Below are 15,867 nucleotides of genomic sequence, written 5' to 3'. Positions count from 1 at the left end.
TCTAACGAAAACAAGCAAAGCTCAACATTTTACTCACATTATCCATAACCAAGCAATCAGCACTTGTTTTACATTTCTCCATTTCTTGCTGACCTAGTCTGTTTACAGAATATTGAGTTCGTAGGTGTGGTTGCTATTTCTAAGTATCAATAATGAATGCAAATCTCTCTGATCTCACACCTGCATGAAACAAACGTATGTACACGTGTGGCAAAAACTCCTTCGGTTATTGTAATGGCAGGCTTCCTGTTGGTCCTGTACTGTGTTCCAAGCTCACCCCTTGTATATGTTTGGGTCTGCTTCTTGTCAGAGGACGAACTCCACTCGCCCGGCCTGCCAGGTGCTAAGGTGAAATTGCCGCCAGGTATCCACCAAAAGACATGTAACAAGGCCACGAGACTACTCGGGATGATTCCAGGTGTTGAGGCCTTGGTTTCCTGGCGGTTTCTCCCAGCAGTGGCAATCAAGTTTATTAAACATTGAAACAGTCGATGGAGGAGGACCAAGAGGCGGCGACGATGATGACTGTAGCAGTTCGCTTCAACAAAACTAAACCGAAACTGGTTTGTGTGTGTTGTAACCTCTGTATTATTCGTTTCAGTCACCGTTAGATGTCTGCAAGTTGCTCAGTCGCAATAAACTAATTGATTTTCTAGGGCGACCCTAGGAGCGGCACCGGAGGTCGGCGAGAAAAACAAACTCCTGACGATGTGCATGCCGCCTGCTTGTCTTGGTGTTTGTTGTTCGGTGCTCATATCGCATTTTCCGGTTTCTTTCATCAGGCTGGGATGCAGTGTGGGTGAACAAGCTAAACTTCTTTACAACACACACACACAAAATACATCCTTCCATTTAACAACCAGAGTTGAAGATTCTGCATTTGCCTTCAAATACATTGTTTGTCAAATGGTTTCTGAGATTTTTCGTGGCTGGGAAAGATTTTGCTTTAAAGATAACTAATCAGTTTCGCAGATCGAATAAAAAATAATAAAGTATTAATACTATCTTCGATAATCACTGCTTGCAGCAAAGTACTAAAGAGTTAGTTTTTTAAAGGTTTTCTAGAGATACAATCAAAAGAAAAAAAAGCTACAGTACAACAACGACAACAGCAACTGTTCCCTCCGAGAGACCTGCCGTGTGCCCTGAAGCAATATATTTCAAAAAAAAGAAAACAAAAATTGGAAAACTGAAACGACTTACAACTGCTTTCCTCTCTCACTCTCTCCCTCACCCCCATGGCTGTATCAGGCCCCCACACATGTCCCATGTTCTCTCTCTCACACACTCTCTCTCTCATCCCCTGGCTGTATCAGCCCCTACCTGTCCCCTATTTCTGATGTACAACGACAACCGATGATGTTAAATGAAGCACAAGAACAGGGGATGTGTGGGCTGATAAAGTCAGTGCATGTCAAGCTGTCTGGTGCAGTGATAGTAAACACAGCTCGATTCTGACAAATTGCAGTGGAAACGGATAATAAATCAGGTAGGATGTGCTGCCTTAAGGAGCTTACACTTTACAATAATGTGGAAACACACGTGCGCATCCCCGCACGCATCATATAGCACACAGATAGAGAAAGCCTTGTTAATATTCAATGTCCATGTAAACAGTCAACATATGCTAAAACTCTGGGCTGAGTTTCATGTCCTATCTCCTTGGTATTTAGATAAATTATACATTATTCTCTTGAAGTCTAACCTAATCACGTGCCTCCTTTCTGGTTTTTAAATTCAGTTTTTTACATGCCTTATATAAAAGAAAAGTAATAATATGAAATTGCACATTCATATATAACTGTATGCCAAAGGGATTATACACAGACCTAAGATAAACTACTTCATTTTTAAATGAATGTTGGATAGACAAACATTCTGTGTTAAAATGTGGTCTGCGCTCTAAAGTTTATTGCGATGGTATGTGAAAAAAATCTGATCCTTTCCACCTTCACCAACAAACCTGCAAAAAACTAAGCAACTCGAATTCACCTGTGAGACAATGAGACCAACGACACCCCAACATCACAAACTGGAACAGCAGCAGATGACAAGCTGTCAATAAGGAGCTGTAACTGAAAGATACAAAGTAAGCCAAAGGGGAACTCACCCAGTCCAGGGAGGAGGATGTTGAAGATGAGACACGTGACTGCCAGCGGCTTGCTCATGGCGGGGATGGAGTCCCGCAGGCTGGTGTCGCCTTCAGTCAGCTTCTCGCGGGACCGCTGGGCCACCGCCTGGTGTGGCTGGTGTCCCATCATGTACCCAGGCATCATGGGCCGCCCGTACCCACCCGGATAGGCCTTCCTTTGCAGGCGCGGGGACGGCGTTGGGGTCGAGGACCCCCCGCTGTAAACTACCTGCATAGTCACCAAACTTTATGGAGGAACTCCAGAGATTTTTGGCACAGGTCTGAACCCTTTCCTCAGTTCAACAACTCATGTTTTTTGTTCATCACATGACAACAACGCCCTGGAAGACTTCCGAGCTATTGTCTTAATGTTCTGCGACTTCAATGAAACGTGTACTCCAGCTTCCAGTTTCATTCATGCTTCATCTGGAAGCCTTTCGAGCTAAAAATTCCCCTTTCACCTAATGTCGGGGATTTTTTTAACCACACTCCCAGGCCGTGCCAGGTCCGGAATTGTATGCAGACACAAAGATTCACTGCTGTGATGCCTACACGTGAAGGTCTCAGTCTATCACATTTCCACTTTATCTCATCCTACACCGTGCGTGCACCCAGACCACTTCTTGACATTTTGCCGAGTAACTATGTCATAAAGGGGTAGGGAAGGTGGGTACAAGAAAAATAATCTGCTGACCTTGACCTAGATATCAATTTGTTCAAAGTCCCTCACAACACCCTTCGGTCTCTTTCTCTTCTTCCTGTTACAACTGTTTACCATTTCTCTAAGCTTCAAAGGCGGGTGTCTGTCTTCACCCTTGAGCTGACGTGGCTACATTGTGCGCATTCTTCTGTCCTTCCTAGCAGACCACACCAGGATTTTCTTTGCCACTTGTGATCCTTCCTCGCCTGGTGTTTAGTCGCACCTTACTGTCAGGACAGGGGTTCCTGTTCCACACATCTTCGCCGCGTGCGTCTAATTTTTACCCTCGACAGGTGCACTGTACAGGTGCACCACCGTGTTTTGGAACGACTGAGAGAATTTTTCCACGATTCCCCAAATATTCCTCCCCCGCTTCTATCATGCACGCCAAGAGACCGGCGTTCAGCTGTGTTTTTGGACTGTAACTGCTTCTGCCTGCTGAGCTGATGTGGGTGTGCACTGGCTTGCTGGGGTATCCATGCTAAATCTTCCAATCCTGATGTTTCGTTATGATGCAGAGTTCGCCACTTCCTAGTTGTTGCAGAGTGTAAAATCTGTATGAAATTGTTTTAAGAGATGTCTCTGAGCGACCTGGAACAACAAAAACAACAACAAAATTAGCTGTGGGTTAGCAATGAAAAAGCGTTAATTACAGACCTGTTGTCTGTAAATATTAAAGGTTACTGAGAGGAAGTAGGTGACTTCAACATTTATGTGAATGAACCTCATGAATATAACTCGTGAGTATCCAAATATTGTTTACCCACCTCTCGTCTCCCTCCAATATTTTGTTTTATTTTCTGATCATGTAAATAACCTGTATAAAAAAATCTCACGGCTCTAGAAAATACCCAAAATGAATCCAGACACAAAATTAAATGGAAAATTATTGCAGACAAAACATTTTGCGCCGGTTAAGGGCACGTGTAAGATTAAAGTGCATGCTCGACTGTCACCGGCTCATCCATCCCTGTGTTTGAAGATTTCATAGACTAAAAACCTAACATTTTCAAGAACAGTAAGAGGCCATAATAAAAACTTCTCTATACTGCTGTGTTTACAATGTGCTGAAGAACATGTGTTATTACATCATGTGTTATTACATTATAACCACTGGCGCTACTCTGAAGCCAGACACATGCATGCCTTTTTATCATATTCCGAAAGCAATTAAATCTTTCATTTCCAAATAGCTGGGTGATTGATTTTTTTTCCCGTTACACACCTCTACGACTTGGTTTTCGAACTAACCGCCATTACAAGTAAACCATTGTGGTGTTCTTATTTCATAATCAGATCTTATAAACACTGCGTGTGCATGTATATGTTTTTAGTTACACGAGCAAAATAAAAATAATAATAATAAAGAATGTTATAAACAGTTATTTAAAAAATGCCAGCAAGAGGCTATGAGCAAAAAATATTTTAAATACTTCGCTGCTCACTGACTGTTTTAAAAAAGAAGACTAAATAGCATCGCCTCTAAAATTCAGAGTGCAGTCCAGTGCAACCTGCGAACTCTGCAGTGGGTTCCATGCTAGACAAATCATTGTTGTCAACATTTCAAACTACAGGAATCTCCAAGCAAAACAATTTGCTTTTAGGGTGCATGCCGAGGGCAGCAGACGAGTGCGTTTGTTTGCGTGCATACGTCACAGTAACCGCTGCCAGAAAGCAGTCGGTGGATTGTTGTTTCCTCTTCACGACTCTGGAGATTGCTCTGTTATGTCCAGGCCTTCCACTGTTTGTGTCCAATGTGCTTGGCCTTCTTTTACAGGACAGCTTTATTGCCTTCTTGAGAGATACGGGGTAGCTTCTGGCTCGTCCTGAGTCGACAGGGTACCTCCCTCTCCTTCCTTACACCTCTCCTCCTTTTTACATCTCTCTCTTCCTCGGGGTGTGTGCGTCTTACACATACACATACTAACCAACACAATCCATATATTTATATTCTCTGCATTAAACCTAAACTAGATAAAGTGAATTTTAAACATCAAACATAAAACCTAAAAAGAAATGAGATGACAGCCAAAAGAGTCCTTTCTTTGTCGGAGGTAAATAATAAGAAGAAAAAAGCAAAGTAGTTTGTATAAGCCAACAAAAATACTGTTGTACCTGATGTAATACGGACCCTACTTTTAAAATCAGTCTAAATTTCGTTGAAAGCCGCCTTCTTTGTTTCGACTTCAACAATTGCAATACACGTTTCCTGTTGCCCCTGTGGTTCCATCACAACAACCACCATGTGCAAGATCTCACATGTGGCGAGGCAGGTGACCTCTAATGTCGGAGTTTATTGTTATGCTCTGTTTCAACTGATATGGTGTGCAGGCGGATCTTTTCCCCTCTCCTCTCTGCCCACAATGCACTTCCGTATCAATGCGCGGGTCTTTATTTTGTACTTGCTTGTCATTCCTCGTACAGACAGCTCTTCTCGAGAGTAGTCAGTGTTTACCACAAACCACTCACTCAGGGAATCCAAGGATGGACTTTGAGGTCTGATGGGAATACTCAGTCAGAATACGGCATTAATCCATAGCCTCAAAGGATGATGGGTAAACAGCCAGCGGTTTTCTGAGCACGGAATTCCGTTTCCTTGTTCTCGCCAGACTTCAGCAGCAAGCGTCTGCTGCAACCACCAGCAAACAAGTGCAGCAACAACACACTGGTCTCATAGACTAGTACAGAAAGTGTCTACTGCACACATCGGTAGACCAGTGCAGCAACAGCCCACTGCATGCAGCAAATGTCTACCGCTGGAGTCGATGGATGAATGTAGTTAACATGCTGTGACACATGTACACTGTTCAAGTGGATAATCCTCCCTTACGATGGAAGGACGTGTCTCTCCTGCCAACAGATGTTTTGTATCCCATCCCACCATCAGGTTCTGGGGGTTGGAGGCTGGTGAGCCTTTGCAAGTCAAGGATCAATACACAAGTACTTCCTCATTTCCGGTGGACAAACACACGGATGCTAGTATATCAGCGAGTGTCGACTCTGGCAAGTTTGGATGCTTTAAATATAGTCCTCGGTCCATCTGGGATTAGAATAGGCTGTTAGATAGCATACATCCCAATCAACACTGATACGGGTCACAAATATCGATACACAAGTCAATCAAAAGCACAAAATTAGACAAAGTGTTCTCCTCTGGTCTTCTTCCGCTCCTCCCTCAGGTTGGACGAGACTTCAAGGAGGAGAAACATCTGATACAAACATTTCTGCTTCTCTCTAAACAAGCTAAAAATTACACACCATAAAATCATTACTAATACTATTATAATTATCTTCATCAGCTACATTATTCAGCTTAGAGTTCGTGCGCTGTTTGTCATCTGTCCTTAGTTGAGTTCTCTCCCCGTGAGAGTGACGTCACTTCCTTTGAGCTTTATCGCAAAATCATGCACATCATCCCAGAAACTTCTACAATTACTGGCTCTAACAAATACCATTTCCGAATTCCAGACATTAATTTAAACATTAAAGCTAATTTGGAACAATCTGGTTCCTGATCGATATCGATCAGACGAAAAACGGAAATTTCAGAAATAACTCCTACGTTGTTTTCACGTTTGAGTTAAATATGCTTGAGCGACACCTACGCGATTCGCTGTTTATAAATAGATTCTAGTATTAGACAAAAACAGATTCGTTTTCGTCACATGCTGTGCTGAATAGCACATGGCAACATCTGTGAACCGAAATAAAAGCGCGACTGTTGACCGGGGACTGCTGTCGTGGGATGGGACTATATTTAGCCTATTGATAGTCCGCCGGGCGTGCGGCGGTTGTTTTCCACAAGAAAGACGAGGGACTTCCCTCTTGTCCTCCCTCTCACCTGGCAGGGACGGTCTAAAAGAGTTTCTGATTTTATAGCTGGTCACTTTGGTCTTGAGCGTGTGGACTGTGCGAATGTTGCAGAACGGATGTTTACTGGTATGTTGTGCATCCGCCACCAAGTCCGTGACTACATAAAGTTGGACAGAAATAGTTTGTATATTATGGCCGTGGCCTTTCGTTTTCACACTGAGGGTAACATTTAAACACAATTTGTCCTCTCCGACTCCCTGTCCTCACAGTACAAAAGCGACCTGAGCATCCGTGTCGACTGGCAAGCCTTGTATGTTAACCCTTTGTCTGTAAATCACGCCCCCTCTTTCAGCCTCTTAATTACCATACTCGTCTTCCCCCCACTCCACACTTGAGCGATTTATTTAACATAACATAACAGTTTTCTGATCAGGTGTTTCGCCTAAACCATCGCCAAAAATCGAATCCTCAAGCGGTCCGGTGGCAGTTAGCGCCTGTCACCAATACAGTGAGAACTGGATGTCCTGGGTTCAGCTCTCGTCTCGGGCACCCTGTTCTTTCTCTGCATATGGCATCTGTTTACAGGGCTGGCTGCTTTGCCATGATATAACCTTAGTAGCTGGCTCGGCCTAAAACACCAATTCCCCCCTCCTCTTCCTCCTCATTACCATTAATCTACTTTGAACGAAGTGTTATTATAAACATGCTATAGCTCGTGCAACAATAACGAAGTATACACAAGCATCAAAAGAACATGCCAACACGTATCATAGAAGAACAAACTGTTGCGATTTAAGTTTTTTCTAGAGCGAAGAACATCCTTTCTATTGGTAAAACATAAACCCAGAGGGCATGCAGGACAAAGTAGGGAGGCAGCCGTGAAAGTGACTAACAGGTATCTCCGTCACAAATACCAGTAATTTCCCCTTCATGAAAACAAATCCACTCAAAAAATATCTTAAACGATACAGTTTATCTGCGCAGTCTGGTCTAAACTGTCTAAAAAACCTCAGGTAAAGACCTCAAAGCGAGTGAAGGTAATCTAACAGCCACAGACAATGAGAGGTGAGTCAGGTATCCATTGTGCTCCAGGAGCACCTTGCTGTCAACTGCCGCCAAAAACCAACATGATCAAAGACTGATTACAGCCATCTGTAAATAAAAACAACGTTTTCAAGCACACATCTCTCCTCCACCCCTATCCCAATGTCTACAAAATATTCTCCCAGAACACTAACTGTGTATTGGGATAAAGAAACATGATTATGGAGAAACGGATTTGCGCTCAGTAAACAACCAATTTTTTAGACCAACGATTGTGCTCTCGTTAAGGAGTATGTAAGGGATCCGGAAGCGAATCTGTCTTGGAAGTTAACATTGTACTTGAGGCTGTGATGCCAGCCAGCGACCCGCCTGCACATAGTAATTCCTGGTCGCTGACAACAATGTCTGCAGGGGATAAACAGCTCATCGGTCTTCTCCTCTGCTCCGTGTCGTCGGCAGGAAGCTATTTGTTTTAGTACATGTATTCCACGCAGTTTGTTGGCGAGAACCAGCTGTTCCTACTAGGTGTTATTTTAGAGGATGTGTCTTTCTTGCCTTATAGGATACAGTCAGAACTTTGGGCTGTTGGCTTCAGTTGTTTGACCAATGAATACTCGAGTTCTTCATCTGCCCATCATTGCGCCCTCGCCCTCACCTCTCACCTCCATGCTCACAGGAGAAGGCAGGTTGGTTCCTGTCATGTGAGCCACCTGCTGGTGGTGGCATAAACACAATACAGTATCTCGACATATCCTGTCAAGTATGCTCACCTGATGGCTGTGGTATAAACATAACACATGATGTAATATGACAGTTAGTCTATGCAGGGCCTGTCCATTGCACAGCTCAGGCTCACACACGTAGACAACCCGCTGTTGCTAATTATTTTTAGTATCGTAGCTGCTGTTAACACGCATTTTAGTAATTTCAATAATTAATTCAGCAACTTGAATCATTAACTGTAAGGACTATTTACTGGGGAAAACACTCTATTAAATAGAAAAAAAACACGTGTGTGCCCAGCTTGTTCATAACTATCTGGAAGTCAGGGTGGTTAACATGCACAGACTAGTAGAGAACAAAAGCCAAGAAAGAGTATGCCCGGTTGAGGAAAGATGGACATCATGGTGTGAAATTCCCGCTACAACCTGTCCAGTATGACTTGCTCAAATCCTCGTTTTGTAGAAGAACCGTACTCGTTCTTTTAATCCTTCCAAGACAGATGTTTTGCAGAACAAAAGACCAAAATTAGCTGGGAAGATATTCATGTTGGGAAGCTGACTAAACGGCACAAAGACATTCGTTTAGACATTTCTAAGGGATTTGGATCTGATCAGCTTCAAGAGTTAAATCCCGTACACAGAAAATCACACCAGACAGAACCATCATAGATGGATCCTGAATCCAAACCTTTATTTGAAAATTCAAACGCGAAAATTGTCCTCCTTCAGCATTCTCATATCCTGACCCCCAGAGAGAGAGAGAGACAGAGATGTCCTCCTGTTTCTACAACAGGGGGTCTCCAACACTGTTAAGATTAGCACGGACTGATGCACACCAGGCTAATGGCAGATAATTAGTTATGATGGTGTGGGGGGATTGCTGCCTGTCTGTAGGATGGAGCTGCCCAGTGTTTCTATTTCAGAACGTGCAAATTCTTATTCCGCTTTCAAGAGGAACTACCACCTGCTGCCAGACTAGCAAGAAGACGGAAACGAGGGGCACTCGTTTATATCAAACAAGGTTTTCCCTTGGAACCGACCCGGTGACACCGTCCAGAAATTCGATCAAGCTGTTCGGCAGTTCTGAAATACCAGTAATCAGTTTTGTCATCTGGTCGATACGCCACCTCTGGTGAGTTGGGGGAAAACAGGGTACCGTTTGTTTTTCTTTTATTTAATTCCAAGATTGCACTGGTCACTGGGAGCGCCGTTCGTGCAAAAAGCTAAAGCTCTCCAATCACTTCTTTCCTTACTCGCTGGTCTGTGTGTTCGTCTGCTTCTTTTGTCACCTCCTTCCCAACCCAAACTCTTAGCCTCACCCTTCATCTTTCTTCCTCCTTTCCTCACCTACCTGCCTGCTACGACAAAAATACAAAAAAATAAATGTCGAAAATGAAGAACTGCTATTTTTTGCATTAATCAAATAGAATTTCATAATTCACACTACACCTTCAGTGCATGTTTCTTGACCTCTCGTGTAAAATATAATGAGGAAATACGGACATGACCACCACTCAGTAGCGACAGTGTTCATGCAGCAAGACTAGTGCTTGGGGAGTGAATCACAGGTGCAGCATATGTTGGACTAAGTAGGAGGAAGAATATTTTTCACGGCACATGACCTGACCGACAAGCTCTCAACTATAAAGTGCACAACCGACTGCTGCAGCATGAAAGGGGTCACGATGCTGGGGTGGCTAAAGATGATAGGAGCAGTGCATGGGACACCTTGCAGCATAATGGCAAGCAAACAAGATCTGAAATGAAGGTGTACAGACACGGAAGACTTGAGAGACTGATAAAATTAAAACCTATGGTAGTGAATAGCCATTCCAACCCTCAAGTCAAAACGCGGATATCAGGGTGGGTTGGTGGTTTGTAGAGACATAAAGACAAATGAGCCTACATTGGGTGTTACTTGTACTTTGCCGAGGGCTACTAACAATCGGTTCATAACCTATCGAGAAGATCGTGACGTCAGTGGTCCTTTGGGGGTGCCTGACTCCAGAAACATTTGATAAGCATGACTAGCGAATAAATTCAAGGATATTCTTTTCAATATGCCAACATCGTACTCATAACCATAATGTTTTATGGTCAAGAACTTTATCGGCACCATAAGCGAATGATGTCTATTTTTTAGGTGGTGCTTCATGTCTGTTCCTGTTGTTTGCAGCATGAAAACTCTCCTGGTTGCCAGACAGTCTAGAGTCTTGTAGCATTGTCCTCGTTAATCCCAGTCCCATCATGGCAGCCTGTCAGTCTATGCACGCTTGGCTCTCGTTTCCTCCTGTACGTGACACATGGAAGAGACAGACTGTCGAGGGCTCTCTTCATCAAGCCACGTTCCTGAGCAAGGACAACCAGTCCCACCATGGCGATAACAGGCTTCGTGCTTAGTGGACAAAAGGGTGTACGATGGAATCGACGAACACCGTGATCAGCAAACAACAACTTAAAAGGGTGAGTTCTTGTCAGGTCGAGGAGCAGAGGATGGAAAGCATGTTGAAACTGAGATCTTGCGCTGATGTCAGCAAACTGCAAGTCACCATCAGTGCAGGCTGTGCAACACCTGCCACTACTGCAGCAGTCTGCCAACATGCAAGACACAGTAAAGAAACAACAGTTCTTCGGTTCGAAAAGGTTAATTGAGTCGATAGTTCGTTGTCATGCGCGTTTCCCTGCCGGCTGTTGAAAGGTGGGCATTGCGAGGCTGAAACCACTGAAGTGTTGCATTCTTTGCTGGATCATGTTCCCCGCTACCGTCAACATCGAGGGCAATAATAAACAGGGGAACTAAAACATTGTAGTGGTCTGAGTGGTGATTGGTGATCGTGCTTTGGCTTACAGCCGAATGCCAGAAACGTAGTTTAGGAGGGAACCATGCAGCCAAGCGCATCAGATAATTCTCAGAAATAAAGATGAAATAGTAGGCCTAGTAGTGACATCGCTGTGTGAAAACAAGGCTGTAAAAACTGGGAATAAAGTGTTGTTCGGATAAAAAAACAAGTATTATTGCTTCTTTATTTTGCAGCTCGCTGTGTGCGAACTAGACTGTAAAAACTGCGAATTAAGTGGTGCTCGGATAAAGGATTATTATTCCCCGGATTATTATCCACCCCACTGAGACCACACATTACGATTTGTACAACAAGGATCTCATAATAAATGGCAATAACAGTAAACAGTTAATAGTGTTTAACAAAAAGTCGACATTTTAGTTACAGATGTACTAGAGAACACGCTGATGACTCCTTAGCCGATGAAAAGCACGCGCTGCACGTGACAGGACTATCAATTACCCAGTCGATGGTAATGGTGTAAATCATAATCTCCATTACCAAGTGGGTATACCACTTTAGATCGCTATCTATTACCGTGTCAGCAATGGTAGTTGATATCCACTACTGTCTCATTATTGACAGTTTAGATATATTTTTGTGAGTGTGATGATGTTGAGGGTTCAGACTGCTCCATTTCCGTGTTTATACCAACATTTTCGTCACTACACATGATTGAAATTTAATTTATCGAGTACAACGGCGTTAGAAACCGTCAGTCTGTAACATTCTAACACAAAGTACAAAGATAACAAATACCAGGTTGACATTGATGTTAGAGAGCATCGTGGCGGCTGCCTTCAAAGGAAAGCCTGGTATTAAAGTTTTATTGTGAGCGAATCAAACAGGTTCACTTTAGACAATAAATAGGGTTAGTGAAGGCCATTATGTAGTCATTTGTTGTTCCTTCCATTATCAGTAGGTTTGTTGTGTAGTCACGTGGTCTGGGTTTGGGGTATTCTCCTGCTACCTGTAACATGTTGCCGACTGGCAATAAAGTGAACGAGTGCTACTGTTAGAGTTTTAAACACCTCACGAGGCTTGAAATGTTCTCTTTAATTAAGAGGCAAAGTCTGAGCAACAGGTGTAAACTGTGTGAAAATATACTTCTGCAAATGTAGGTGTTACTTTCAGGTGGAGTTAAGATTTCATTAAGTTTATCGGCTCCTGTGTTAAAATAAATTCAACCGCAGAAAAACTGATTAGCGGAGCTGGTGGCACTTAATGATCTACTGTGCTGGATAGAGGCTGTATAAGGACCTTTTCTTGCATCAAAACTTTTAATAAAAATCCCCACAGTAATCCAAGTATAACTTACAGTTTTCATCTTTCTTGGACTTATCAAATTTGCATATTAGTAATTAAAGTGGTTGGAGAAAGCTTGTGACTGCCACAAATGTTTTTTTTTTCTCTCTCTCTCACACACAATCTGTGATAAGTCGACTGTAATTTAATTACGTATCACACCGAGGGTCACAATGATTGCTGGTTTGAGTGTGTATTGACACCCTTAGTTAACCTTTGTGACTTAATGATGTGAGAAGCATTAACATATGTCAACAAAGAATACTCGAGAGAGAACAGAATTATGGTTATCAAAAGACCAAACAACAAAAACAGCAATAAAAATCCACCTAAAAGTCCTCTCGGTTCGCGGCAAGCAGCACGGGTGGGTGGGTGACTAAGCCAGCAGGTGGGCGGTAACTAAACGGCGTGACAACGTGCATGCCACGTACCACAGGATGCTCTACCCACAACGTGTTACAACAGCAGCTCATCAACACTTACGCTCAGCAGTCGCTGTCGCCAGCAGATGAATTCCTCGCCACTCGTCTCCTCGCCAAAGATTAGCTGCGTGGCAGACAAAAGCTCGGTGTTCAGTACGGCACGCCACACACTTCCTTCTGGCCACTTGCACGTGCGTGCGCGTGCGCAGGTTCACAGGCTCCTGTCGTGTTCGTCGTCAGCTGCTGTCCCCCCCAACCTTCATGTTCTGTCGCCCAACAGCAAAGTGTGACCCGGATGCGTCTCTACGACGCATGCTTCGCCGAGCTTCGCAGGAGGTCAGTCGTGAAACCTGCGGTCCGTCCACCTGTGCGAGTTCAATACGCCAGTTCAGGGGCTTGGCAACAGAAAGCACGCGCCAGAACGCGCACCTGTGGCATTCGACTCGCACCACAGAGCTGTATAGACGGTGAAGCCCTCGGATGCAAGCGAGGCGCACACTCAGTCCTTGCTGCCGTTGGTGGATGTTCGCTTCTGCTGCCGCGCTGCGCAGTGGTGTTCCTTGCTGCGCAGCACTCGCCGCGCCAGTCTCCACGTCAGGCGCAGTGGACGAGAAGAGAGATGGAAGAGGCGGATCAATACAGCACGCCTCGGGACCCTGTCGCCCCCACTCGCCAATCCCCATCCCCTGCACTGGTCACGCTACTTCTTCCTTCCCTTTGCTAATCCTTGGGGTAGGGGGGATTTCAAGATGTCGTCTCCTACAATCTGGTGTGACGACCGACTGTTATTGTGCTTCATGAGATAACGATATGCCAAGAACTGACAACACTGTCAGTGGACAGTACATTATTTCAGGTCCTTTTGTTTATATTTCGATCTCTTCACATTACTGTTGACACTCGGGTCTCGGCGACACGCAGTTCATGTTATCGAGTACTTGCTACTGTACGAATGGAGAGACACTCGCACGCACGGTAGTAGCAGACTAATCAATTCAAACTTTGTTCCATGTCCGATGAAATCAAAGACAGATTTTTTTCTTTTGCTCACAAACCCAACCACATATACAAACATAAGATAATGGACAGACATGCATACCCACGCACACAGACACCTCTCACACACACACACATATAAACCTCCTCAGAAGGATGCCGGGTAATGTGGTTGCCCTGTTGCCATTGAAGACGCGATACACATCAGAGTAACAGAGTATCATAGCCCGTGTAGTGTTGGCAAGCTGTTTCTTTAATGTCTGCCAGCAATCAGTGAAAATGTCGACTTAGTTGAGTAATTGTAAGACACACCTTGTCTTTAATAACCAGTTCCGTCCTCTTTAGCGCTCGTCGAAATTAAACTTTTCCGCTACAAGCGTCAGCCATTTTTGATGAACATTTATAATGAACAAAGTATGAAAAAGGCCGATGACACTTCGTGTTAACTGGGTTTCTGTGAACATGAGAGGCAAGCGCGGCCACGTATTCCTTGTAACGATTGGTCACGTGATTCGTAGCGCGAGATTTCGTATCTTAAATCCGTAGCTCATGCTTTTTTCCGGTTGTCGTATCCTTTATCGCCACTTCCGCTCAACAATCCTAAATCATCGCAAGACGGAAGCACTTTCCTGCCAGCTGAACCAACTACACTGAGAACTTGAATATACATGAACCACAGCTCCACATTATTTGCCTGATTAATCGACAAATTCGACCAAACTGAAATAAGCCTACACTCCTCTGAAATGTCGACTGAATTGATGTTTACCAATAGCAACATCGACCTAATCAGTTTGAGCTCTTTGTGAAGTCTCCCTCTCCTGACTGACTGACTATAGACTGTTTCCTAATTTCCTAATGATCGATGTCGTGTGATCAGTGAGGGCAATAAGCACGTGACACTGACGGAGGACGTGGGTCCAGAACATGTCAGCCGCTTTCTCTCAAAGCCTACACCAACCACATAAAAGAAAACAGATCGCTCGATACGCAAAAAAAAAAAAAAAAAAAAAAAAAAATCGTTCGATTCGTTTGGAAAAAAAAACCAACTATCGACTGATCGCGTCCTTTACGGTTGTGGCTTCTGCTCGCTAGTTATTCTATTTTATTATCTTATTTCGCGTGGCGGCCGTTTCACGATCAAGCACAGTGACAAATATCTCGGATTTATTTTGAGGAAATAAATGGCCCGATGGACGAGGCTGAGAGAGATCATCGCCAGCTGCGGTAAACTGGAACAAAGGTCTGTGAGGACCACGTGAAGACGTCCAACCACACAAGACATCAGACCAAACCAGTCCGACCTCTATTGCAAAAATTCTTGTCAGTCAAGGAGATACTTCACGTACATCCACAATGCAGTTAAAAACGTACGTGAAGAATAAATGTTTAAGAACTTCGCCGAGATGTAGATACTGATTTTTTCCCCTCGTCTCCCAACTATGTCAAGTACAGTACGATGCTGTTATCTGGACAAGTGCGTAATTCGATGAGCAATCTCGGTAATTCCTACTCCACCCGACATACACACACATATACTCCCTGGTGAGTGTTCTAGATATATTAAGGTGTTTGAAATAAAATGTATTTGTGTACGCGCGTGCGTATGTGTGTATGTGTCCGTGTGTACGTGCGTGCTAAAGATGAGTGTGCGGATGTCCTTCAGAACTGGTGTACTGAGAAATGCTTGCAAGAAAGTTCTGGAACCCCCGGGGTATTAGTCACACAACTGACGTCAACGGCAGATCACAGACTGTGTGTTTACAACTTGTGTGTAGCCTGCCTCTCTTCAAGACCACACTACCTCTGGCACTGATGTCCGCGCATTGTGCAGACCTCTACCCGAATGTCAAGCAATTTTAACTGTTCAAAAACAATTCCTCGTGTATGTATA

At 43.9% G+C, this 15,867-nt stretch overlaps 1 protein-coding gene across 2 annotated transcripts in view; it reads right to left on the bottom strand.

Moving 5' to 3' along the window:
- The window catches only part of LOC112569957, a 31,354-nt gene extending 17,672 nt beyond the window's left edge, over positions 1-13,682 (bottom strand). The window contains exons 1-3 of one of the 2 annotated variants that reach the window (XM_025248081.1): positions 13,039-13,682; positions 4,947-5,871; positions 2,111-3,422 (exon numbers count right to left, since the gene is read on the bottom strand). In XM_025248081.1, the coding sequence (XP_025103866.1) occupies positions 2,111-2,366 (256 nt within the window). In that variant the 5' untranslated portion in view covers positions 2,367-3,422; positions 4,947-5,871; positions 13,039-13,682. The remainder of the gene's footprint in view (positions 1-2,110; positions 3,423-4,946; positions 5,872-13,038) is intronic. The other variant, XM_025248080.1, reaches the window with a different exon arrangement.
- Positions 13,683-15,867: the final 2,185 nt, after the last annotated feature.

Source organism: Pomacea canaliculata, linkage group LG8, assembly GCF_003073045.1.
Source record: "Pomacea canaliculata isolate SZHN2017 linkage group LG8, ASM307304v1, whole genome shotgun sequence".
In the NCBI taxonomy this organism is placed as follows: domain Eukaryota; kingdom Metazoa; phylum Mollusca; class Gastropoda; order Architaenioglossa; family Ampullariidae; genus Pomacea; species Pomacea canaliculata.
This window is presented reverse-complemented; position numbering and strand designations above follow the sequence as displayed.